The following is a 27,600-nucleotide window of genomic DNA, read 5'->3' on the forward strand; positions in this document are numbered from 1 at the left end:
TGAGATAATCATGTGGTATTTGAACCTGTTAATATAGTGAATAATGTCAATATATTTTCAAATATTGAACTGTTCGTACATTTGTCATATATACTCCACTTTGTCATTTTCTTCTTTTTGCTTTCTTATCAAGTTATTATTATACTTGCTTTACAACATTAACGTGAAAGTTTTCCTTCATTTTCTATGTTCTAAACAATTTATGTAGCTTTGGTTCTAGCTGGTCACTAAAGGTTTGGTAGAATTTCTTTGTGAATTCAGCTGGACTTGATGCTTTGCTGTGAGATATATCTTTGAAAACTTTATTTTTTTTCTATGAAGACTGTTCCATTCATACTGGGAATAGTTTTGGTAGACTATATTCTTGAAAGGAATGACTCATTTCCCCTAGATTTTCAAATTTATTTACATATACGTATATCTTGCATGAAGAGTTATTTATCCTGTGTCATTTTTTATTTTTATATACGTGTGTTTTTTCTCTTCAGTCATTGTTTAAAATAGTAGTTTGTCTGTTTGGTTGATTTGAAAAAAACAGGATTTTGGTTTATCAATTTGTTCTTCTGTTTTTATTTTCTCTGCTTCATTAATTTCTGCATTTTCTTTATCGTGTTTCCTTTGTATTTATTTATTTTTTCCTTCTAGGTTTTTGGGTAGGGTATTTAATTAATTTATCTTTATTTGTATTAACCTGTGTGTTTAGGGTTATCAATTTTCCTCTGATTCCTGCTGTAAATGGATCTCATAGATTCTGAACATGCAGTGTATTTATTATTATCATTTTATTTCAAAAATTCCACAGATTCTCCTTCTATTTCCCCTTTCACCCAAGATTTGTTTAATGTAAGATATTGTAATTCCAGATAGGGAGGCTTTTTTGTTGTGCTTTTGTTTGCTTTATTTTTAATTTGTAGTTTTATTGCCTTGTAAGCAGAGATTGCTGTTTGTAATATTTCTAGTTTATAGAACCTACTGATGCTGTCTTAGTCTTATCATCTATGATCAATCTTTATGAACGTTCTGTATTCAATTAAGAAGGTATATTCTCTATTATTGGTGTGAGTTGTTTAATATATATGTACTTATTGATTACACACCTTAGGTTTTTTTATGTTTTTACTAATTTTTGTCTGCTTGACCTGACATACTAAAACTGTTGTTAAATTCTTCTATTTTTAGTTTTTTATATTTTTTCCTGCATCATCCATATTTTTCATATTTTACATAATTGCTGTTATTATTTGATACACAGATATTCAAAGAGCTATATTTTCTTTGTGAAATGTAGCTTTCAGCATTATAAAGTATCCTTATTTGTCTCTTCTAATTTTTTCCAGCTAATTTTACTTTGTCTGATATCAGGATTGTGACACATGCATTCTTATTGTTTTCATTTGTATGATAAATTATTGTCTATCTATTTTTAGCTTATTTAATTATCATACTTTGAGTTTCAGATTCAACATCAACATGGAGTTGAGTTTTGCTTTGTGAGTCAATATAAACATTAAGTTCCTTTTAATAAATAAATTAAGCATATTCACATTTGTTGACATGACTGTTATGTTTGGTCTCAATTCTGTCATCTTACGTTGAATAACAGTGTATATGATATTATATTTACTGTATTTTTTATTTGGTGTATGCTTTTCACTTTTAAATATATTTTTTAGTATTTAGGAATGCTTGTATTTTTAATTTAGGGGCTATCTTTGTATTAACACTTTTTATAGAGCCCTTCACTCCCCTTTTTCTAAACTAATCTATTGCTATGTGCTACATCAGTTTTAAATGACTTCCCCCTATGACCTATAATCTTATTCTACTTTCCAATTTTTTCTCTCCTTTATCCTTTCATCTTTTAGGTGAATTCTTTCTATTTGTCAGAACAAATAAGGCTTATATAATGTTCTTCTACCTATGACCTCATCCTCATGTAGTCTTAGATTTACAGTCATTTATATGAAATTCTTAAGTTCAGTTTTTCTTGGCCAAAGCTTTCCCAATTGTCTTTGGTAGAATGAAGCTCACCATCCAGTAGATTCCTATGGAAAGTCACAGTATTTCCTGAATTTGGCAGATTAAAGACTCTTTGAAGAACAGCTTAGCAGGATGTAATATTCTTTGTTCACATTTTCTCTTCTCTTTCCTTGAAAACCTCTACTTCACTGCAGCCTTGTTGTTCGCGAGAAGCCTGTAGCCAGTTAATATTTTAATCTTTGTAAGTTATTTCATCTCTTTGCCTGATCATCTGATTGTTTTTCTTTATCTTTCAAGTCAAATAGTTTTACTAGTGTGTGTCTTGGAGTTGATTATTCTGGGGCAGACTTCCATGGTACCTGGTGGGTCCCTTCAGCGTATTGGTTCAGGTCTTCTTTTATTTAAACTTTTTGCACTTATATTTGTTAACATTAATTTGTTCCAGTGTATCAATTTTTTCTAAGACATTTAATATAGGTAGTTGCACCTCCCTGCCTATTTTCCATTTCATCTACTTTCTCTGACCCATTTTACTTCATTATCTCATCTTCTCTCTCTTTGTCTTTTTCTCTACTTTCCTTTAATATCCTACATTATGTTTTCATTTGAATCTGTTCTTTCTTGGGCATCTTGTCATTCAGTATTCATTTTTGAAATGATTTTTTCTTCTATTTTCTTCCTGGGTTCAATCAATTCTCTTTTTATTTCTTTCTGGTTTTTACCCAATGTAGTCTTAGTTTTAGTATTGCTGGTTCAGGGTAGATTTGAGTAGTTTTCTTTTTTTTTTAATATCTCCAAATGTTTATTGAGGATATTTACTGCAGTTTTGTGTGTTGTATCACAGTAGTTTTTCTGCTTTGTTCCTGGTTGTTAAGGGGAGACTTCTGAGCAGCCGAAAACCTTTTACATTTTCTGAGTTTTCATTGTAGTTTTGAATGGACGTGGTCTGCTTTATTTCTGTTCCTATTCAGTTCTTGAACACAGTTTCTATTTCAAAAACATCCTCTTCTATCAGTTCTGCCCTCTTTCGTGAAGTTTCATTTATGGTTGTTGTGGCTGGTAGCAGTGGTGGGGAAAGATTGGTATGTCTTGTTTCACCTTTGTTTCCCTCACTATTTCCTTCACTGCCTCACCTCTAAGGACTACCAGCCATTCTCTCTGTATAGGATTAGCCTCCAAAGGAACGCTTCTCCAGGACTGCGACTTCCAGCCCCACACACTTTCAAGACTGTAGTCCTTTTTCATGGAATTTGTTAGGATGCCCCTCCTGTGCTTTCTACACTCAGTAACTTTCATTAGTAGGTGGTCTGTGAGTAATCTGTTAGAATTTTTTCTACTTACATGTGATTTAAAGGTGTGTGTTCATTTATGTTCTCTGTCTCCAGTAATGGTGAACACAAGGGTAGTGTGTGGTTTTATTTCCCATTCTTGGTGATATTCTTTGGGGGGGTGTGGTGGTAAGAGACATTCAGAGTCAGGCAACTGCCATGTTCCCCAAACGTGGAAGCCAAGATAGGCTTTTTCTTTTCAATGCAACTTTCAGGTCTTATAAATTTGAGTCTGTAACATGAAGAGTTCTCACATGGATTAACTATAAACAAAATTTAGCCTAAAAGGTAGAGGAATTTAATTTCAGGCTTGGCTATTCTATATTTTTGCTGTGTGCCATTGAAAATCACATAAATTTTGGGACATTAGTTCAGTTCCCTCTAAAATGAGGGTCGTGGCTAAGACCTTCAGATGATTGCTGATACTGCCTTCATCTCTAACCGTGTACACCCACATTCACAAATGTATACCAACAGATCATTCTTAGTACTCTAAGAAATTGGGAGAAGATAAAGCCCATTTTATTCTGAGACTTGCAGTGCATTATAAATCACTGTTAAATAATGCTTTCTAGTAACAGGAAATGATGACAATACTAAAAACATTCCATTTTGATATAATATCACTCTCAAGGGTATTCCTTCTCAAGAATTTAATATCTCAGTATATCTGTGTGCCTATCTCTATATCTCTAGAACAATCTCTTGTTTCACAGAAGCAACTGAACAGCATATTTAAAATATAATTTCATATTGCTATTCTAGCTTTAGTGCATGATTTTAGGTTTACTACCTATTGAAAAGTTTAAAATGGTATAAATCAAAATAAGATATTAAGAGGCATTTTAATAGCTCAGTTTCGTTTTATTGAGAATTAGAAACAAAAAGGTTATATATCTCAAGCAGTGGCCCCTATTAGTTATAATCTAACCTAACATAAACATTATTTTTATTAAACAAGACATAAATTGCCTCAGGTTAATTTGGCCAACCAAGGAGGTTATAGAGAAAAGGAAACTCATAATCTCCCAGCTAAAATTTCTCAGTAATCCTTAATATTTTTTTCTTAGTAATTTTAAATTATTTCTTACCTTTTCAAAATTGTCTTCTAGACAACATTTTAAAAACTCTGCTTATTCAAATGTCTTTACTTGCTGAATCTTATATTGTAGTAGGCAGTTCACTTTCTAAATCTAGTTTCTAAAGCAGCCAGGATTTCACAGAGACCTCAGTAAATGCATATTTTTCTTGTTGAAGTTCTTTTTTTTCTTTCAGATCTTCTTATTAATTTGATTGGTGAAAGAACAGTGCCACCAGTTTGGTGTAAAAATCAGTAAAATAAATAACATAGTTTTTATCTTATTTCCCAAATTGGTTCTCTTTTAAGCCTATCTCAGTTCTAGTTCATTTGTCTTCATTTCTCCATTCACTTTTTCTTCTCTGCTGTTATTTTCATGATGTGATCTTGCAAGCATTCTCTAAGTTAGAATCTGTAACCTCTAGAGACGACTGTTCCCTTGTTATTATGCTATAATGTGTGTAAGCTTCTACCATATGGATAGCGGTGTTCTGCTAAATAATTGGAATAATGGTGCTTTTGAATGGCTCGCTCTTTTATTAACATTTCTAAAATATTTTCTTAGTTGCAATTTCACGTCTATAAAATAACTTTTTAACATAACTTTTTAAAATATGCTAAAATAAAGCATATTTTGGAAGTATTAAATTCTATAACCAATATTATGTAATTTATAAGAATATTAATAGAAATGAAAATACTTTCACTATTCAATACTTTAGTCATGCTTTTTTTTTTTTTTGGTGAGGAAGATTTGCTCTGAGCTCACAGCTGTTGCTGATCTTCCCCTTTTTACTTGAGGACGATTGTCACTGAGCTAACATTTGTGCCAATCTTCCAACCTTCCTCTATTTTATACAAAATGCCGCCACAGCATGGCCTGACAAGTGATACTAGGTCTGCCCTTGGAATCTGAAACTCCGAACCTGGGCCACCAAAGTAGAGCTCGAAAACTTAACCACTATGCCACCAGGCCGGCCCCTTTAGTCATGCATTTTTAACCATGCGTAGAGTAAAATTAGCTCTTTAGGAATTTGTTGATTTATAGATTGGATCATTATGTGGATTTAGCAAAGCTTTACATCAAATAACTTTTCAGGTTTCTGGTTAAATATGGCAAAATGAATACAATGGTTTATTACTGCTGTATTCGGGAATTCCACTTAAGTAACAGTAGAACAATAAAAAGGGCATGCACTCTCAAGGACAAATATAATAGGAAAAGATATAATAGCTCAAAAGAAATATCAACAGATTTTGGGAACTGGAAAGCAGATGGACGAGTGATAATTTACCTAGCAGACTGGATGAGCTTGAAAGCGCCCCTTCAGCTCGAAGATCTGCAAGAAGCAAATCAGTTGACATGGCACGGCTGGATCAGACACAAAGCTCTATGGCCAGCACGTTTGTGCCCCTTCCAAGGCACACAGAAAGATGTTTCACTGTCTTCTTTTCAGTTATGCTGGACCCATTTGACTGAGCTCTAGCCAATGAAATGTGGGCAAAAGTAACATAAGCCACTTCTAGGCTAAAGTCATTAATCACTTTGGGCCATCCTCCTAGTCTACCTTTCCTTTCTAAAGGTGAACTTGGAAGCCACGTATTCTAGACGGTGAATCTGTAAGATGGATGCAAGCTGGATCCTTAAGTCTTCAGGTAGAGCAGTGCCTTCTAGGAGAGCTGAATAACCTGCATCAAACTATGGGAAAGGAAAACGGACACTTACTTTGTTAAACCATTGAGATTTCAGGGATTATTTGTTACCACCATATAGCCTATTCTATTCTAACTAACATAAGATTCTTGGAAGGCTTAAGAATTATAGGCAGTAAGTAATTCTGAGGACAAATGTTTTCAATGTGCCTAAAAATTACTCCCTTACCTGCAGAACATAGTCTAAGTGTGACACACTATCCCGTGAATGTGCAGCTTAAATGAAAATCCATACTTAGTTTGTGAGTGCCCTGACAGCTCTTTCTCCAATCAGCTTTCATAAAGCTAACAGTGAGTCGATGCACATGACGCAAGAGATAGAAGGATTCCTATTTTGGGAGAAACGTGAGCTAAAGAGTAAAGACTGAAGGAGACCAACATTTGCAGGTCTCTAATAGAATGGTCTGAGTTCTGCATGAACAGCTAACAGTGATGTTTACCTTTGATGAACACCACCTATAATCAAAGAGCTTCCAATCTGGACACCAATCTGTGTACCTCATTCTAATTCATAAGAGCAAAGCATCACCAAAGTAAAAAAAAGAAAGTTATGATTAATAGTCAACGACACATAATGAAATATTTCATGCATGATATATAAGTAGGACAGTATTAAAAAGGAATAAGTAGGAAATAAGAAAGTAATTTTGGACATTAAAAATTTGATTGCAAAATGTGTTAAGAAAAAGCTTAAAGATAATTTTAAGACATCTCTTTGAAAGAGAAAAACACTGAAAATAGAGGAAAAATAATCAGAATTATGTAGGTTAAACAAGAAGGACAAATGTGTTCAGTGTTGATGTTTCCAAAAAAAGAGGTTCTATAAAACACCATACATGAAAATGTTTATCAAATTGATTGATGCCCTAAATAAGAAATTGGAAAGTATAAAAGTTTTCTGGAAAAAGAAATATGAGAGCATAACTTTATGGCATTGAGATATGGAAGAAACTTAAACTTGATATAAAAAGCACAAACTATAAAGTGAAAGATTGAACAACAAACTAAAAACATTGTGTACCACAAAAAGTCACTGTAAACAAAATTAAAAATAAAATTATGGGAAAAGATATTTGTAACATATAGAACAAACAACAATGCTATATTCTATACAGTATTCTTACTGGATAGGACTCAGGAAGTATTCTTGTGCATAGACTCTCTCTTTTTATCTCTCTATATCTATTTATCGTCATCATCTATAAATGTGTATGAGTGCAATTTTTAAATTCAATAAGAAAAAAGGCAACCCAATAGAAAAATGGGTATATTAGTTTTCTATTGATTCAGTAGGAAATTAAACTAAGGGGCCTAAAACAATACAAATTTATTATCTTACAGTTCTGGAGGTCAGAAGCCTAAAAGTGAAGAAATCTTGAAATGTGAACATTATTCTATCTTACTGGAAGTTCTAGGGGAGAATCCATTTCCTTGTATTTTCCAGTTTCTAGAGGCTTCACCCATTTCTTGCCTTACATTATTCCAACCTCTGATTCTGTTATAACATTTCCTTCTCTGTCTCTGGCCCTTTTTCCTCCCTCTTATAGGGACCCTTGTAATTCCATTGGGCCCACCTGCATAATCCAGAATAATCTCTTCCTCTCAAAATCCTTAACAACCACATCTTCAAAGTCTCTTTTGGCATGTAAGGTAACATATTCACAGCTTCCAGGCATTAGGATGTGGACATCTTTGGGAGGGCCGTTAGTCAGCCTACCATAATGGACAAATGGTATGGATGGTCAATTCATTGGACAGGAGATCTGAGTAGTCACTACAGATATGAGAAAGATATAAAGCTCATTGGTAATCTGAGAAGTCGAATGCACTTCTCAACATTTTGGAAAAAGTAAGTCTGATAATAACCAAGAGTTTTGAGCATGTAGGAAAGAAAAGTTCACAATACCTAGCAGATTTGATTACATGAATTTTTATGGCCAACTCCAAGCAAAAATACTAGGGAAAATCTCTCACACATGTCTAACAACATAGAAACATGTGAAAAGAGCTTAAATACATAGTCTGGTGGAATTGCAAGAAATTAAGCACAACCAAAAGATGCACTAATGGGAGAATAAATAAATAAATTGCTGTGTAGTCATATTGGAATATTACTTACTAATAAAAATGAATGAATATTACTGCATTTATCAACATGGATAGGTCTAGAAGTCGTAATATTAAGGGAAGAAAATAATTTCTAGAGTCATATGTATAATAAAACATTTAAGTAAAACTGTTAAAAACGTGCAAGACAGTGAATGCCATGTGCTATTTATGAACATATACATGTCTAGTTAAAGTATAAAAGCCTGATGGAGAATAGTACAAATCGATTTTAGAATAGTGGCTGTGTCTGAGAAAGAGAGATGGAACTAGGATTGCAAAGGGCATAGGGGATTTCACCTGAATTTCTAAGTTTTTACTTATTTAATGAAATCTGAAACAAATGTTAGCCTTTGCCATTAAATTATGGGAGCATCTATTATGTTACTCTACTTTTATGAATATTTGAGATATTTAATATTATTTTAAAGTGGTAATTGAAGTGTTAATGTAGTTGAGGGTACTTTTCTCTTGATTTTTATAAAAGTTTCTGTCCTTATTTTTTCAGTAAAGAGATTTCTTTAACATTTCCTGAGGAAGTAAGAATTACTAGAGTAATTTTTAGTTTCAAAGATTTCCTTTACAGTTGAATACTTATGAAGTAATTTACAAATGACAATGTACTCTATAAATGTCAAGGATATATAATTACCGTAGCATCTCTTTTTTTAAAAGACAAATCCACAGTATATATCTGTTTTATTAAAAAGGCACACCACCTTCTATGAACGGATTGATTCCCATTCCTGTGAGTAGACAATGATCTTTGCTGTGGGCTTTAGTTTATAAGGTAATTCTACTTAACACTAAAGGTTACCACAGATTTGGGGGATGAGCAGATCACGTTTTATTATTCTTTTTTCCTACAGATAATGAAACTAACCAGCCAAGAGACTAAGGTCATGCTAATGTATTGTGATGCAAAATTCAGGACCCAGATCTTTCTGATTCACCATTTAGTGCTCATCCCACTATTCCAGTAAAATGGAATCTCCCTGATTCAATTAGACTAGGGCCCTAGGTGGAACCTGTATGATTCTTTTTTTAACCAAAGAGGCAGATTAGTGAAAGTAACATTAAAAATAAGTAAATATGGGGGCTGGCCCCGTGGCCGAGTGGTTGAGTTCGCGCGCTCCGCTGCAGGCGGCCCAGTGTTTCGTCGGTTCGAATCCTGGGCACGGACATGGCACTGCTCGTCAGACCACGCTGAGGCAGCGTCCCACATGCCACAACTAGAAGAACCCACAACGAAGAATACACAGCTATGTACCGGGGGGCTTTGGGGAGAAAAAGGAAAAAAAATAAAATCTTAAAAAAAAAAAAAATAAGTAAATATGTATCCAATGGAACATGTGCCCTTCCTAATACTAAGAATTAGGAGCCCTTTTCAAAGCCCTTGATTAATCCCTGCAATTCCATGCAAGTGCTGGTACTGTTGGAGTCTTGGTATCTGTCCTCCTGGCCCAACAGGAAAAGTCAGTCAGGGGAAGATGAGCACAGAGAATGAAAGTTGGCAAATGGGAAGAAACAAACCACTACTTCAACGGTGTACAGAGAGCCACGTACTGTAGGACCTTCTTTATTAAAGGAAGAAGAATGTCCATTTTGGAAATTGACATCTTTTTCTAAAAACATACACAAATTGAAAACCTTTATTAAATTTCTGGATTAGTTTGCTAGGGCTGTCTTAACAATGTGCCACAGACTTGGTGACTTAAACAACAGAAATTAATTTTCTCACATTTCTGGAGGCTGGAAAATCGCAGATCAGGTGTCAGCAGGGTTTTCTCCTGAGGCCTCTCTCCTTCGCTTGTCGATCGTTGTCTTCTCTCTGTGTCTTCACGTGGTCTTCCCTCTGTGTGTGTCTGCGTCCTAATCTGTTTTTATAAGACACTAGTCATATTGGATTAGGGCCCATCCTAGTTACCTTGTTGTAACTTAATTACCTCTTTAAAGGCTTCGTCTTCAAATACAGACACATTCTGAGGTACTAGAGCTTAGTACTTCAACATATGAATTTGAGTGGGGTGGAGAGGGTGGATGGGGGGCATTCCTTAGCTGGTAACCATTTCTGAAAAGTCAAAACCTAGAAACTTCTTGTTGATGAGATGAAATAGAGCGTCCATTCTTACAATGTATGTCCTCCAATATTTTATCATGATACCTCTAACATTTTTTTTTAAATCCTCACATTTGAATGCTTAAACCAGATTTCATTTTTTTTTTTTCATTATAGGCACTTCATAATATTAGTTGCATCCATTTAATCTGTGGCCTGTTGTTCTTCACTTCTGTTCCTTAGCCTTTGCATGCAAGACTCCTTCCCTTTGACTGTCCAGTCCTGCATCTTGCCGAAAGACTGTGAAACCACTGAGTGGTCCCCCTGGAGTTCCTGCTCCAAGACATGTCGTTCAGGGAGTCTGTCACCAGGATTCAGGAGCAGGAGCCGCAATGTGAAGCATGTTGCTATTGGAGGTGGAAGGGAGTGCCCTGAACTTCTTGAGAAAGAGGCCTGCATTGTCGAAGGAGAATTTTTGCAGCCATGTCCCAGGTACTGTGCATTCTTTGGTATGGGTATTCACTGTTCCATATAACCTCACGTTGTGTGATATAGGGATATTCACAAGAATAAGAGTAGCTGTGACTCGTATTTGTTCAGTCTTTACTCAGTACAGAGTTCCATACTGGGCAGTAAAGCACAGTGGGTTAAGAGCATGGGCTGTGTTGATTCCCTGGGCTCCAATTATATTTCTGTGACTCTAATTATGTGAATTTCGGCAAATTCCTTAAGTCTAGTGCCTTAGTTTACTCATTTACTAGTAGGGCTTACTTCATCCAGCATCTTGCACATCATAAATGCTGGGTAACCATCAGTTATCATTACCTCACATGTCACATGTAATTTTTCTGACAACCTAAGAAGACATTCATAGCATCTTATTTTGTAAATGAGGCCGTTAATGCTTAGAGAGATTAAGGTAATTCCTGAGGTTACACAGCTAATGAGTGACCTTAATTCTAATGCAGTTCTGTCTCTCAAAGTCACTGCCATGCTGTGGTGTTGTTTCTATTCCAGAGTCCCTAGGGAGCCAGAGAATGTTGGGAATAGGATTAACACAGACAAGTAGCTGTATTTTAAGATCTTGCTATTCGTTGTATTTTGCCTGGCTATAGAGCCCTTGAGAAAGGCCTCCAATATATTTTCCTCTGGGTTGTTGGCTCATAATAGGCCTAGACTGATAATGACAGAAGTCATTTGGGGCTGGCTGTTCAGAAGCTGTTGGAGATGAATTTGTGCTACTTCCTGATGGACAGCTGCCCTGAACTATATCTGTTAAATCTGCAGCTATTTTAGATAGAACTTTTCTATAGTTTCTTATAGTCTCTAAAATTTGAGAATTGTTTCCTTAGTGAAAAATCAAATGAGGCAAAAAATAGCTTCTTGTAGACTTTAGTGTGAAGGGTAGATGAGTTACAAACTCAGTGGGAGTGTTGTTGGGCCTGGCTATTCTCTAAGCCTGAAATAGTGTGTGTGGGGGGCAGGGAAAGGTGAGTGGGTAGAGGGGCGAGTTCCTGCTGTCAGATTCTTAGCCACACACTTTCTCTGCCTCACCGTTGAAGTCAGTGTAGATTCAACATACCCCTCACATACTGACTGTTCACTTTTTACTAAGAGGACCCCTTAGATTCATATCATTCCTTAACTCAAAAGCTGAGAAGGTAGGTGTTGTTCATGATCCTTTGCAGATTAACTGGTTGTCTCACAGAATCCTCCCTAGTTGTGTTGCGTATGTGTCCAATCTTTCAAAACACTAATTTTGGGGCAAAGCGTGGGATTGGAAATGGCATGAAACCTGAGCTCTCTATCCCTTTTGAACTTGGCTGGACCTGGATTAAAATTGCATCACCATCACTTATGAGCTGTGTGTTCTTTGACATGCTATACATCTTCTCTAAGACATTTCCCTCTTCAGTAAAATTTGTCTAACTATACTGCCTGTGTTGAAGGTTGAACACCTAGAGACCAGGCAGGTAAAATATCAGTCCCAGTGCTCAGCTCATAGGAGGTACTACAAGAATGGTGACCTTACTGTTGATATTTGCAGGTGTCTTCATTTCTTCCAGAAAGAGAATCTCTCCTTTCCTTGGAAGGCATACTGTAGTAATTTAATGGTGGTAAAAATGTTATTTCTTCTTGCTAATTTGGAATTTTTTTTTTCCCTATGGAGGCATAATTCAGAAGGGTTCTCAAAGTTATGCTGCCAGGAATAGAATCTGGGTTTAATGATGACCTTGATATTGGTGCTTTTTCCCTTCATTCCTTTCATGAAATGGCCAGTGACCTCTTCCTGATATTTTCAACAGTTTGTTGACTTATAGATATCCCTCCATTTTCTTTTCTTCTCATTTCTTTGTTAGTAACTATTATAATTCTCTTGGAAGTCAGAGTGGTGCCTCCCTGACGATGTTGAGGAAGTTGAGTTGCATCTACATTTATTAAGTAACAACAACCTTTTATTGAGCAACTACTGTTGCCAATAACCATATCAGAGATTTTATAAAGATTATTTAGAATAACATAGGAGTTTATCATCCAAATCGGACACTTTGAGAGTACAAGGGGTGTAAACTGGCATTGTTCAGATCCAGATTGAAGTCCGTTTGGCTTCAAAGTCAGTGTTCTTTCCATTACATCACACTGACTCCCATGATAGTCATTGTGAAGATGCACACCCAGAGAAGAGTACATATACACACTTATATGTATTCATGTGTATCATTTTTTCCCCAAGAAAATAGTGTAGAATGGTAATAATTCAAGATGTACCCAAGATGGATTTCTGGATTGATTTTCATTTGGTTCAACCTTAGCATCTGAAGATAGGGTCTGATAGAATTCATTGGAGGTGAACCTGACCCTCTAGTTCTGTTATTTGGAAATGTTACTGTGTCAGATTTAAAAAAGAAAATTCTTCCCAAATAGCAAATTTGTAGGAAATAGGAGTCTTAGAAAATTCACTGAATGACAACCAGTGTTTTCCAGGGAGACTGTTGTGTTAACTAATGATTCCATTTGGTTGTGGAAAGAGAATACAGAAATAATAACAACAAAATTAACATTGGCTGACATTCTTATTTGTCTGAAATCTGAACTGTGGCCTGTACCACAGGAAAGCATAAAGGCCTAACTTTTGTTTCTAGTTTGACATTGGTGATTAAAATTCACTGGGAACAAGGGAAATGTAAACAAAAATTTATCAGGAAACAAAAATGCTCATTTTTCCTTTCCCAGAATTCCTGAGCAATTCATATGCATCAAGCAATTCAATTCACTGTATTTTTCCCCAGCAGAAAAATATAGACTTCTGTGACTCTTCATAGTGTTTTTTTAAACTCCCGTGAGCTAACATCTGCTTCCAACCTTCTTCTTTTTGTATGTGAGCTGCTGCCACAGCATGGCCACTGAAGAGAAGTGGTGTTAGTCTGCTCCTGGGAACTGAACCTAGGCCATCAAAGCGGAGTGCACTGAAGTTAACCACTAGGCCTCCGGGGCTGGCCCTTAAACTCTCTTAGAATAGTTTGACTTTTACCTTTCTACTACATTTACTATATACATTTATTTATTCAGTAAATATACATTGACCTCTTTCTATGTGCCAAGCACTATGTTAAGTGTTTGAAACATCAGAGAACAAAATAGACAAGAGTTCCTTCCCCCATTATAGGACTTAAATTTTAGTGAAGACATACCAAATAAATATAGCAAATAAAATAAGCTATGCACTTTGTGTGTGAGCTGTGGAAAAAATACAACATTAGTGCAGGGTAGAGATAGAGGTTTCTGGGATGCTGTGATGAGGGATCAGCTCAGGTGAGAGAATTAAACAGGACCATTAGAGAAGGCTCATTTGAACAAGCAGGATTTGGAGGGGAGGACTTGAAGGAAGTGAGAAAACTAGCCATACAGGTAATTAGGGGAAGAAGATTCCAAGAAGAGGGGCGAGCTAGAGAAGTGCTCTCCTACCTGCATATTAATATTGCTCAAAAAGTGCTTTTGTTGCTTAGCTTTGGAGATACTTTTCTCACCAACTGGACTCCACTGATTGGCATTTTAGCTCCAAACATTATGACTGCCCATCTCTAAGTCGTGATTCCATGAAAGGAATTACAACCAAGAGGAGCCCATTCTAGAAGTGATCCCCGAGACTGGAACACTTTGGAAGTTTCTTGGGGGAACTAGCTTACGTTAACTTGAAAGGAGTTATGTTATGCTAACCAGTCTATGTTATGCTAATGTGAGACATTTTAGAACTATAAGGGAATTAGTTAGCCTTGTGTTGCTGTAAGCTTGTTTCAAGCATTTGCTATTTTTGACCAAGACATATGTAGACTCTAAGAAACCCCTTCCTCCAAGATTACACAGTCTACTTGTAATTTTATGCCCGCCTCCAACATAACACTAAGAGTGGCCCCGTTTACTAGATAGTGTAAGGAAAGACAGAAGACACGGGGCCTATAATGTTTTAAATGCTTAGTATCAGATAGCTGAGGCATGACCTGCTGCTGGAAGAGCCATGACTCCAGATCCGTTGTGCTTAAGTAGAGAGCCCATTCTGGCTGGAGACACTATAACACACAAGAATATTGAAAAATGTCAACATCTTTCTTGGAATTAACACCTCAGATGACCTACCAACAACTTCTGCCACTTCACAAGGAGCAACAGCTTTCAGGCAAAAATGGCTATTCTACCTCTTAAACGGTCATTTAGAGTTTGAAATTAAATGTAAGACAGAACTGTTAAAGGGTGACAGTGACCAATGTAGAGTAAAACTCTTAAGGAGATCTCAGGCAGAAGCTGCATGGCTGATAGTATTACATAGATTGTGTGATATTGTTGCACAGAGAAGACAATTTGTAAAACATTGTTTCAATACTCTGGTCTGGCACTTAACAGATGGGCTCTCATCATCCATCCCTCCTTGTCTCTGGTATGTATGAATTTATCCTTATTATGGGTGAACTAGAGATTTTTCACAAAATGTCTGCCTGTGCAGAGTCATACTGAGAGAGCTATCTGGGTCTCCTGCAGGCCCCTATGATTTGCTTGTAAAACAACCCCCTGGTGACTATCCCTTTTCTCTCTAACATCTCTTTAAGGAACTGAACCAAAATTTAGATTTTCTAGATAAAATTCTTTTTCTTTATAAAACTCTAGGAACTAGTTGATGAATCTTTTTAGATGAATGTTGAAGCCCAAATAGAGCCAAGGAAAAGAAATGGCTGGTAAAACTTGACTTAGTCGTTGGCTCCCTTTGCCCGCTGGAACGGAGTGAGTGCTGGAATGGGGTTGATGTATCATGAAGAGATGTTTGTTTAACACTTGCTTCAGCCTGTCACTGTGCTAATTATACAGAATTTAGCAAACTGAAAACTTTCCGTCTGTATTCACTTACTTTATTCATCTTAAGAAGTTTGCGTAATATACTCTTTAAAAATGAGAGCATCCAGAACATGATAACCATGTTCTTTGAGTGTTTAGTAGTTGGTAATGTTCCCACACATCATCCCATACATTTGGATATGGATTTTTTGTTTATTTATTTATTTTTCCTCTACCTTAGACTGGGGAGTGCCTATGAAAGTGCCCTGCTCATAGTAAACGCTCAGTAAACAGTGGATGAATAAATGAATGAATGGACAGTTCCAGAACAATATTATGCACAGGGTACTTATTCTGTGCTTATATTTATTATATAATGTTTATGTGAAGGATTCAAGGTCATTTCTTATAAAGAGCAGCTGAAATTGGCATCATCAGGGAGATTAAATAAGGACATCTACCCAGGGAAGGGATGGACACAGGGAGCTTGATGTGACATGGTCCCCAATGGCCGCCTTAATTCTGCTAACAGTGTGTCTGGTTTCCTAGATAAGAGGTTTCTGTTGTCATTGGTTATAAAAGCAACTTCAAAAAGTGTGAGGAATGAGATTACAGTCTGAATTTGTAACAGTTTGCCTTCCAGAACAAAATGGCATGCACATCACCTACCACATCTTCGGTCTCTTCACCTGTTGACCGTCCACCACAGCACCTATCACCCTGCATATAATAGGAGCTGATTAAATGGTTGTTAAATGAATTACTGGATTCTTTAAGGAAGGTTTTTTGTTGTTATTTTATTTAAGCAGCTTTTCTGTGGCACTTGAGGAGTAAAGGAGTCATGACCTACAATCCTCAGGACAATCTGTTTTAGAAAAGAAGCAACAGTTTAACAGTTTTCAAAGAATCTTTAAATTGTTTCACCAGAAAGAAACTTGATACCTTTTTATTGAGTCCATCTTTTACTGGTGCATATTGTTTCATGAGTCCCCATTGTGCCACTTTAAGTCCTCCTGGATGGAAGATTTGTTCCCCTGTTAGTGTAAGAAAGTTAACGTACTGTTAAGTGCTGTGCATAGTGATAGAAGTCTATTAATAATACATATGTGGAGTTTGGCTAGCAAAGCCATCTGCTGAAGAGCAAAGAGCTTTGCACTTTAAAGTAGCTTTCCATAATCAATAGTCCCACTCTATTCAATAAAAAATTACTAGAGCATAAAATGTATAAAGCTTGATCGGTTCCCTTTATTTTGGTCGTCTGTTCAGCAAAAAAAATGACAAGTTAATTCTTTTCTAAATGCATTTACAACTTTAAAAGGACAACAGACATTATCATAAATTAGTCATGCTGCAGTACACTGACTTTTAATATACACACATTTAATTTGAATACCTTGCACTAGGGTTTCAATTCCAAGAGTGTTTGCAAATCTATATGTGCTTAGTCAAAACATGACCATTAACTAATGCAATTATTCTTTCAATCTGTCATCATTAAATCACTTAAGATTCTATTCCAGGGTGCTTTGCTTTAAATCTAAGCCTTCAGAAGAAGGAGGAAAGAAATCCACATTTTGTAAGCAATTCTAAGCCGTATGAAAGTGACAAAGCGAGCCTTCTAAAGGGCAGAGGTTGCTATAAAACTCTGATGGTCCTGCCATCCTATTGCTATTAGAATCACTTTATGTCACATTAGTAGGATGGAGGTCTTTTAAACATAGTTGCTAAATGTGCCTACTTTTCTAATTTTGGCTTTGCTAATTTAGGATGTCTCTGCTCACTGCTTCACAGTGATTAATTAATTCCTTACTTCTTCTGCCCTCCCCACTTCAATTTGGAGAATAGTTTGATTATAGGATTCCTTGGATTAGACAACAAGACCCTCAGGAGACAAGCTGGCTAGCTGGGTGCTTGAATTTCAGGGCCTCGAGTAACATTTCCTAATCCAGAATTTGTCTTTTATATCTCTTGATGGGAATGTGTATTTCCACCATTAGAAGATTATTTTCTTTGACTTAATCTTGGTTTCTTCTTTTAAATTGCATATACCTCCTTAGAATGATAATATATTTAATATTAACTTTTAATGTATCATGTAGATACATTTATTGACCTTTCCCTAAGAGTAGACTTACATTATGGGGAACAAATGAAGAAATTGAGTGATGAGTTTCAGAAATGGGAGAACAATTTTGAAAGCAGATTCTAGGAGATAAATGAAGAAAAACTTAATTTTACAGTTATAATACATGGTTGCTCTCATGTTTGAGTTTTTCTCCCCTTTCCTGGGTTGTCTCATTTAAGAATTCAGTGTCAAGACATTGTGCTGTTAATACTTGGGGCCAAAACAATTTGGAATCATTCTTTGCTTCTCCCTCTCTCTCCATCCACATCTAAGCCATTAGGAGGTTGTCTCTACCTTCACAGGATACCCAGAAGCTGATCCCTTCTCCCCACACTCACTATGACTGCCCCAGTTGGAGCTACCATCATCTCTCCTAGACTGACAAAGGCCTTCAAACTTGTCTCCCTCCTTCCCCCTCCATCATGGTCTGCTCTTCATTCAGTAGCCAGGGTGGTCCTTTAAAATTTAAGTTGCCTTATCATATTACTATTCTCCTCAAAACTTTGCAATGATTTCCTAGCACATTTGGAATAACACAGTCCATATTCTGGCCTACAAGGCTCCATATAGCCTGGCCCCTGACAACCCTAATTTCCTCTCCTTCCTGCCTTGACCATCTGTCCCAACCATACTGACTTCTGTGCTTTCCTAGAAAGCACCAAGCTTTCTCCCTCCCTGGGATCTTTGAACATACTCTTCTCTCTGCCTAGAATGCTCCTTGCCCACCTCTTCTTGTGCTCACTCCCTTGTATTATTCAGGGTTCTGAAGACTTCCCTGGTTATGGGACTGAAATGGCTCTCCTTGTCCTTCTTTCTCTTCTTTACTATCTGATGTCATGCTATGAGTTGATGCATTTCTGTGTGTTTACTCCAATAGAAGGTAATCTTTCCAAGGTCAGGGACTTTGTCTTGCTCACTACTGTGCATTTCTATTGTCTGAAAGTGTGCCTGGAACATAGCTGGAGTTCAAGAATTACTTCCTGGAAGAAAGGATGAATGAACGCAGAGTTGAGTAAGTGATTCGCTTACTGTTGGGGCAGGCCTATTTCTTTCTCTACAGAGTCCTGCTTTTTAGCTCCTTCCTGCCTTCAGTCTCTCACACATATCTGTATGTTACCTAAACTGTCCTTGTATGAGTTGTTTCTTCTGTGTGTTCAGTATTTGAGTTATCAGCATTCCCCTTCTCAGAGGTCTAGGGTTCCATGGTAGCTGACAGTGTGCATTCTCACTAATGGTAGGCACGTTGGAGTTGTTTTCACAGGAATGGATGAAGAAGGTTTACCTAACATTCACAATGACCAGGGAGCAATGTGGGGAATTCGATTTCAGGGGCTTGCAAAGGCATTCCTCTTCAAAAAGTTGTCTTCTGCACCAGTTATTGGGAATTTGAATTTTTATAATTAGAGATTCCTTTATTTGCTTATATTTTATCTCTCTTTTTAATTTGCAATTATATCCTGAAAGTGCTTAAATTTGACACTGTGACCACGATCTTCTAATTATAAAATGATTGGCTATAAGATATTCTCAAGGTATATTTGTGTTTGAGTCTGGCTGAAAAATTATTTTGGCAGTGTGAAATATTATTGATCAGTTGTCGCTGACAATATCATTGTCATCAACATAGAATATTTTTTGCTTCAGTCTAGAATGCACTTCCTCAGACCAAGACCAATATATACTTGTCCTCATAATGGCTGAGCAGTTCACTTGTTACCTACCGAACTAGTTTTCTCTATCCCCTGACTGAAGTTTCATGAGTTTGCCATTCATTTACTGGAGGGTCATTTCGTTAAGAAGATGTACTTTAGAATCAGATACACTTGACTTTGAATCCTGCTCTTCTACTTAGTACTTAATTATGCGACCTTGGAAGATTATTTATTCTTTATGCCAATTCTTCCGTCTGTAAAAGGGGGAATAATATTTTCTTCACAGAGTTGTTGGGAGGGTTCAATGAAGTAGTGCACCTTAATTTGTTAGTGCAGTGCCTGGCACAGAGTCAACATGCAGAAAACATTGGTTGTTATTATTATTACTTGAGGGATATGTCACGGTACCCTAGTAGCCCAAATAAATTAATGCCTCGTCTATCCTGTTCAGCTGGACCCTTTGATGAAAGCAAATGGATCCTCCACAGTCACATTTATAAGGGACTATGAGGGTTGACAAAGTTCTTTCATTCTGTGGCTGTCTTCTCTACTTGAGGCATTTTCACAATTGATTTCAAAGTGCCGATCCCTCATAGGAGATGGGGCTCTGACCTTTGGACTCCCTGCGGTTCCCTCCTAAGCAGAAGGACAAAGGGAGGACATGTTGAAAGGCATCGGAGTTGGGAGAGAGAGTGTGGAAAAGGCCTGGTCTTTGACAGGGACTTAGCCATGAAAGAGTGTGTCCCAGGCAGTCAGGAGGCCAAGTTGTCCCAAGGCTGGAGGACTACCTCTGTAACAACTTCTAAAGGAGAAAGCGAGTAACGTTTAGCTGAGCGGACTCCTTTGATTTCTTATTCTGTCAGATCCTAGAGACACTTTCCCAGGTTGATGGAGTTCAGGATGTTCGGTTTTCATGGCTGCCGGGTGATTTGTGACTAAACAGAGATAGCACTTTTGAAAAAAATAAAGAAAATGATTGAGGAAAGACGATGAAAAGACCGGCATTTTTAAAAGGAGTATAGCAGCCCTTTACTGGCATGCTTTCTCCTCTGCCGCTTACTGGCTTGGAATTTTCTCTGAGGTGATAAACAATAGCGATGGTGATAAATGTCTTAGATTTCTTTGGAGAATTTCTTGTTTGCCAGTGAATGGAATTTGGGTGTTTTTGGTCAATGAGCTACCAAAAGGGTTTTTGTTACTTTATATAACACCAGAGTCATTAAACTTTACATTTTTCTCCATAATGACTTCAAAATTCCTCCATTCCTAATTTTTATAGGGTCATGATAAATTTATTGAAAAAGCAATTTTTACAGCATGGCCCATTCCTTTCAAACAAGCAAATGGATTACTATACTTGCTACATTTCTAAACTCTATGTTTCTTTTATGCTATTTGCTGAACTTTGGGTGCCAGAAGTTGCACCATGGCATTCCTGGATCTCTAATATTAGGACTTGATGAAATCCTCATAAGTACAGTCAAGTGTGTGTGTGTGTGTGTGTGTGTGTGTTTTCTGTGGCAGTAAGGGGCAAAAGGCACATGGAGAAGGACATAGGGAGAAAAGGAATGAACATTTGTTGAACATTTCTTATACGCCAGATTCAACGTTTGGCATTAGGATCCCTATTTCACAGATGGGAAAACAGAACTCCGCCAAAGTCATATGATTAGTAAGTGGCAAGGCCCAGGTCATTTTGGCTCTGATGCATGTTTAGCATCTACACCATGCAATCCCTTTTTTGCCTGTCTTATTGGCTAACTCCATCAGAGGAGGCTTGGAGGCAGTTGCTCTATCGCCCCCTCCTTAATAGCCAGAGAGCTCTTCTTTTAGGGAAACTTTGGAGAATGAGGGTTTGAAATGAGAACTTGGTAACCATACTCCCCAACACACCCCTATCTTGTTGTATTTTGGCCTGGAATACAGAGCTACCTGTGCCCTGAGACTCAGAGACATGAGGGACAAGCCTCCTGCTTGAGTGACCCTAGAGAACAGGGTGAGAACTTTGAGTGAGGAGAAAGGGCATCAGAGCTTCACTTCTGGAAAGAACTGAACTTCTCTTGGTCTCTCATGCCCAGGAATTAGAAACCTATTATTTTCTCTTTCCCCTGGCATAAGCAGGACCTGAACTCGCACTCCAAACTCTTACCCAGCCCACTGACTAATTTTCACTTGGAAAAACACGTGAAAATGAAATAGCAAGGCAGAGGGAGAACAATTGTGTTACAACAAACCCAAAAGCATTGTCCAAATCCTTTTTCTACAATGGGCTTGAGAGGAATGATTCTCAGCTTTCAAGCTTTGTAGAATGATGACATTCATTATGAGAGGGTTTGATCACCATCAGGTCTCTTTGAGATTTGCTTCCTGATTTTGACATCTGTTAGCTGATTTCAGTTTTACTCTAGTTTCTATAAGGCCAGGTAACACATGCTTATTTTTAGTTTATTTTTTTCTTTTAAACAATCGCAAAGCTGATAAATTTTGCCTTAAATCTGAAATGGGACAGCAAATACGAGCATGGCCTTAGATTTTGTTTATTGTTCCAGAAGTTAATGGGTCTGTAGGTATTTATGTGAATGCTGTAGGGTTATATTAATGCTATGGACTTAAGGAATGTTGTAATAACCCACAAAAGGAAATTCTGTCTTAAATAATTCTCCAGGTTTTACTGTAGTGTTGTTATGGTTGTTTTGTTTTCTACAAATTGTGTGCAAACTCCATTGTGTTTTCTCCCCTTTAGGGAGAAATAGGCATGTGTGTCTATTAAGATAGTATCTTAACTAGCTATAAACCAGGAGGGCATATCCCTAAGTCAGTTTAAATAACACCATGTCTGCATATGTAAAAAAAGTACTTATCAATTAAATATAGTGGCACGTTAACTCATTTTTAATGTCTATACCCTTATCCCGATGGGGTCAAACAGGTAGAAATACTTTCCTATACCAAGAAAATTGAAAAGTGTGTTATCTCTATTTAAAATAATATATTCACACATTCATACGCTATCCTTCTAATTTCAAAAGAAAGGCCATCTTTCACACAAAGTCATCTACACGTTTGTGAAATGAAGCCCCATGACAAGTTCACCTGCTGTGAATTAGGCTCATTTAGTTTCCAACTCCTTCCTTTAATTCTTTACTCTCTTACAGCTTCAAGGCTGAGACACTTCCACTGTTTATCCATATGTCCTTCCTTCACTCCTCTCATCCTTTGCTATTACCATGATAAGCTGATGTGACTTTTCTCTAGGAAGTAAAAGCAATTTAGTATTCAAAACCAGTAGACTTTTTTATCCATAGGCAAAGATTTACAGCTAGAAAGAGAGATTATTACTTACGTTTGCTATCATGACTTGTTTTTTTTACAATTTTACATTTTTCTTGTTTCTTCTTCTTTTAAATAAATTGAAACAAACAGGTATTCCTGGAGGACCTCTGAATGGAAAGAATGCCAAGTCTCTCTCCTCCTGGAGCAGCAGGATCCCCACTGGCATGCCACGGGACCCGTTTGCGGCGGTGGGATCCAGACCCGGGAGGTGTACTGTGCCCGGAGCACGCTAGCATCCACCACACAGAGGGCCAAGGAAGGTAGGCAGCCCGTTCCTGGGTTAGGTGGTGCTGCTGATTGGAAGCGAAATCAACTCCAACACCATCTCCTCGTATTCTTCTTGCTAGAAAGGACCCTCAGCATTCACAAATTTAATATTTATTTTATTGACTATTTGCAAACCATCCCTAAGTTCTGCTACTTGCAGTAATTTGGAGTAGTTAATAATCATAGTAATAATACTAACAGCAGCCTCAAAGGATCATTGCGAAAATTAAATGAGAATATATACCTAAGATCTGTCGCACAAACGAATGCCACAAGCTAAGAGGCTGATGTACTGGAGTGAGTCAATTGGTAATGAATTAATAGAATTCTCTGTTTTATCCAAGAGTATTTTTTGAGAATTTGTGAATGTGGGAATTTATACAGACATATCACTTTTAAATGTCAAGGATCCACTATTTTATTGCTACATTTTGAATAATATGAAAAGAAGAAGAAAGAGGAAGAGGTTGAGGCATAACAACTTCCTCCATGGCAGGCTATCTATTAGGCAGGTACAACCTCAGCACTAGTCCATTTGTTTCAGATTTGGGTCAATAATAACATATAGGGACTGAAAAGCTGGCCCGGATTTATTTAAATCAATTGATTGAAAAGCCAGGAGTGGGCAATAATGCTTCCACTTTAGCAGAATGTATGGCGTGTTCCAACCACATTGTAGAACACAGCAGTACTCTCTGCAGATGTGGTGAAGGTGGGGCTGTTTCCTTGAGTGTGCACATAAATTCTCTACTGTAGAATTTGGTTAGGAAGGCAAGATGCAAGCTCTCGTACTATGGAAAGGCATCCACTCTATCCTGTAAAGCTTTTCATACAAGGAGCCTTTTTTTGTGACATGGTCTCTCATCTTTCCAGAGGCGTTTATGACCATAGCTTTGGATGATTCACCTTATGACTCATAGAGGGATAATCTTTATAGACTTCTTAGCATGTGCTTCAATAATTGAAGTTACAGTGCCACATTTCTAGGGTTAGAGTTATTTAAAAAAATAATAGTTAACTTTTCTTTCTTCTCTAATGTCACTTTTGGGAAGTGACAATTTACATACTTTCTGTTTCAGGATAGAACATGAGTATGCTTACTCCTCTGAATTTGGAAGAATAGCATCTAGATAAAAAGCTCCAGATTATTCTTTCCGACCTTGGTGATCTTTCTATTCCACCTTCGTCTTCTTCCCCTTTGCTGTTGTCTACAGTACTAGGGTCTTCAGGAGACAACACATGTATAAGAATTCTGTAGAATTGATATATTATGATCTATCTATTTGTAACTTCAACTTTGAATCTTCTATTAGACATTTTCATCTTCCTAAAGTTTCTTTAGTAAAGATAGCTTTTCTTATGGATCACTTATTTCTAAAGTTTCTTCAATCTTAATCTTTCCAGCTTTCTTAATGGAAACATACTGACCAGGGAGATTGTAATTAGGAAGAAAGTGGAAGGATGGCATTCTAGAGGTGGGAATCATATGCTACATGTGGGTGGGGGGTTAAATAGAGGAAAGGGTTAAATGCAGGTTTAGCAGCCTGTTAAACCCTGGTACAATCTGCTTGCAAGCATCTACAGAGGAGGAAAAAATACTCAGTCAAGGTAACTTCCAAATTAATATGTGGGTTTACGCGGAAACAGAAAGTGCTTAGAAAGCCCTAAGCCTGGTAAAAGTCAGTTCTCAGGGAGGGTCTTAGACGTGGGAATGAGATGAAAACACATTGATGAATGACCTGACAATGTACTCTTGTACAAAGTTGAATACAGTGAGTCAAACTGTTGCTGCAAAATACACCTCAGCCACAATTGCTTTAAAGCTCTGGTACGGCTTACAACCTAACTTTGTAATCGTTAACAAAAGTTTTATTTTGCTCTTGTGTGAAAGTGAGCCAGAAAGGTTCTTTAGCCATCACTTTACCTTTTTATAAATGCTTTCATCTCCTACTCTTATCACTTATGGACGTAACTTGACAAATCTGGCAATGTGGGAATTTCTTCGTGGCTCAATTTAAAGACAAAAGAACAATTGAATTACTATTGTAAGGGACCGATGAATGTGTTTAAAGAGGCAGAATTTAAGTATTTCTAACCTTTTTAGCTAATGTCCGAATAAAGGCCAAAATTGGTGACATTTTTTACATTTCAGTGAACATCATTTTTTTTTTTTTTTGATTATGTTACATTTTGGAGGGAGAAGGAATTTTAATAGCCTTGATTTGGGAAACTCTTCTCAGTCACAGTTGACTCTCCCACAAGGTTAATTTTCCTTCCACTCCAGCATACTGTGTTCACTCTCTGGAGTGGAATTGCTTGACTTTTCTTCCCTACAAAATCCCACCATCCACTATAAATTGGCTGCTCTGTATTCCGAGAATCTAATCTTAGAAGAACCCACAATCTTGGGGAAAAAAACAAGATCCATTTTCATGGATTTCTCATGCAATAAAATACAATAGAATTTCTATATGCCAGAATTTTTTAAAAATTGCGAACTTTCTCCCAAGGGGGCCTTCAAGTCACTTGCCTAGGTTGGATGGTGAGGCTGAATTCTGACTTCAATGCAGTTCTGTTGACAACTTATTCTTGGTGATATCCCATTCCCCGTTTAACCTCAATTCATGGTATTTGTAGGAATAGTATAATAACATCTATGGCATATTTACCTGGTTCCGTTGTTCATTGTGCATGTGGTGTTTTAAGTGCAACCAAAATAAAGCTGTAACAATCAAATATGAGAAGTATTACTAGTAATAATAGCCAAGCCAAGAGAATTGGGAATGAAAATGTAGAGGAGTATTTATGACTTTGTTTCCAAGTTATTGTTGTAGGGAGAATTGTGCTTCTCTTTTATAATTCAGAAGCACCAGCAAAAGGGCTGCTTACCTGTAAATCTAAATCTTGGATTTGGTGAGACCATTTTCTTCTTGCCCTTTTCTCAAATGAAACTAAACCCATTCAGTCTGCATTCAAAGATCATTTCTCAGAAGGGTAAAACATTGAAGTAGGGGCTGCACCTCTAAAATCTAGTAAACACTAGGACAAATTTATTCCGTTCATGACAATGTGGTTGGAGACTGGGATATCAACAAATGTGGAGTGAAGTGGCACAGAGATGGAATATATTTATATAGTGAAGAAAAACAAAAACCACATAAAAAATTGGTATGGTTGAAGTTAAGCAGAATACTACCTGGATTTTTTTTTTTCATATCTCAGATTTATTATTTGGCATCAAATGGACATAGCTACTTTAAGAATGGGACACAGTTTAGTTTTGAATTAGTAAATGCATTAGTTGACCCCTCCACTCTAGTAAGATTGAATAGTTCTTAAAGTCCTATGTGTTTAGCATGCTGGGCCCAGAGTTGGCATTAAGGCAGTACATGATCAGATAAGGGAATGTGTCCTGGAATGCTAAGTAGTATATGGAGGCTTAATATGTTTTGAGTCTAACTAGCGTATGAAGACTTAATATGTTTTGGTTCTTGGTTTTAATTCTGACCTGTATCGAGCTTTGATGAGCCACATAAATGTTGTTCCAGTCTCTAGTCCATTAAATTGGTTTTAAACATAATGATTTGGTGAGTAAAAGATGGATGACAATCACATGTTTATTTTTTTAGGGGAGAAGTGGCTTAAACAACAGACGTTTATTTACCACAGTTCTGGAGACTAGGAAGCCCAAGATCGGAGTGCTGGCAGGGTCACTGTTTAGTGACAGCCAGCTTCCTGGTTCGTAGAAGACTGTCTTTTCCTTGTGTCCTCACATGGTGGAAGGGGCATGAGTTTTCTGGGGTCTCTTGAGGTCATACTGGCTTATAACATTGAGTACATTTCAGGTGTATGTGATTATATTTCAGTTTCTATGTAGAATGCATCGTGTTCACCAAGAGTCTAGTTTTTTTCTGTCACCATACATATGTGCCCCTTTACTTCTCTCATTATCCCCCAGCCCCTTCCCCTCTGGTAACCACCAATCTGTTCTCCTTATCTAAGTGTATGCTTGTTTGTTTGTCTTCCACGTATGAGTGAAATCATACGGTATATGTCCTTCTCTGACTTACTTCACTTAGCATAATACCCTCAAGATCTGTCCATGTTGTCGCAAATGGCATGATTTTGTCTTTTTTATGTCTGAGCAGTAGTCCATTTTATGGTTTTATATATATATATGTGTATATATATGTATACACACACCACATCTTCTTTATCAGTTATCTTCTTTATCAGTTAATCTGTTCATGGGCACTTGAGTTGCTTCCACGTCTTCGCTATTGTGAATAAAACTGTGATGAACATAGAGGTACATATATCGTTTAGAATTATTGATTGTATATTCTTTGGATAAATACCCAATACCATTTTTTTTCAAAAGTAATTTATGTCCAGCTATGTTTTTGGCTATGTACCAGACACTGAAATTATAAAGGTGCCTCATTAATTTAGCCTTTTAATTGGAACAACAGTTGTACTAACAATTATGCTATAGTGTCTTAAGTAATGTGATCATTATATATATATATACATACATAACATAGTTAAAACGACTTGATGCCTGAGGGTCATCTTCATAAAGGAAGTATTGCTTAAAGAGAGTTTGGAGGATCATTAGGAAAGAATGTTCTAGG

At 36.9% G+C, this 27,600-nt stretch overlaps 1 protein-coding gene across 12 annotated transcripts in view; it reads left to right on the forward strand.

Moving 5' to 3' along the window:
• The window catches only part of THSD7B (thrombospondin type 1 domain containing 7B), a 1,030,427-nt gene that overhangs the window by 526,738 nt on the left and 476,089 nt on the right, over positions 1–27,600 (forward strand). For all 12 annotated transcript variants that reach the window (XM_070240788.1, XM_070240790.1, XM_070240792.1 and 9 more), the window contains 2 exons: positions 10,508–10,756; positions 22,790–22,959. In XM_070240788.1, the coding sequence (XP_070096889.1) occupies positions 10,508–10,756; positions 22,790–22,959 (419 nt within the window). The remainder of the gene's footprint in view (positions 1–10,507; positions 10,757–22,789; positions 22,960–27,600) is intronic.

This window comes from Equus caballus, chromosome 18 (assembly GCF_041296265.1).
Source record: "Equus caballus isolate H_3958 breed thoroughbred chromosome 18, TB-T2T, whole genome shotgun sequence".
Lineage (NCBI taxonomy): Eukaryota > Metazoa > Chordata > Mammalia > Perissodactyla > Equidae > Equus > Equus caballus.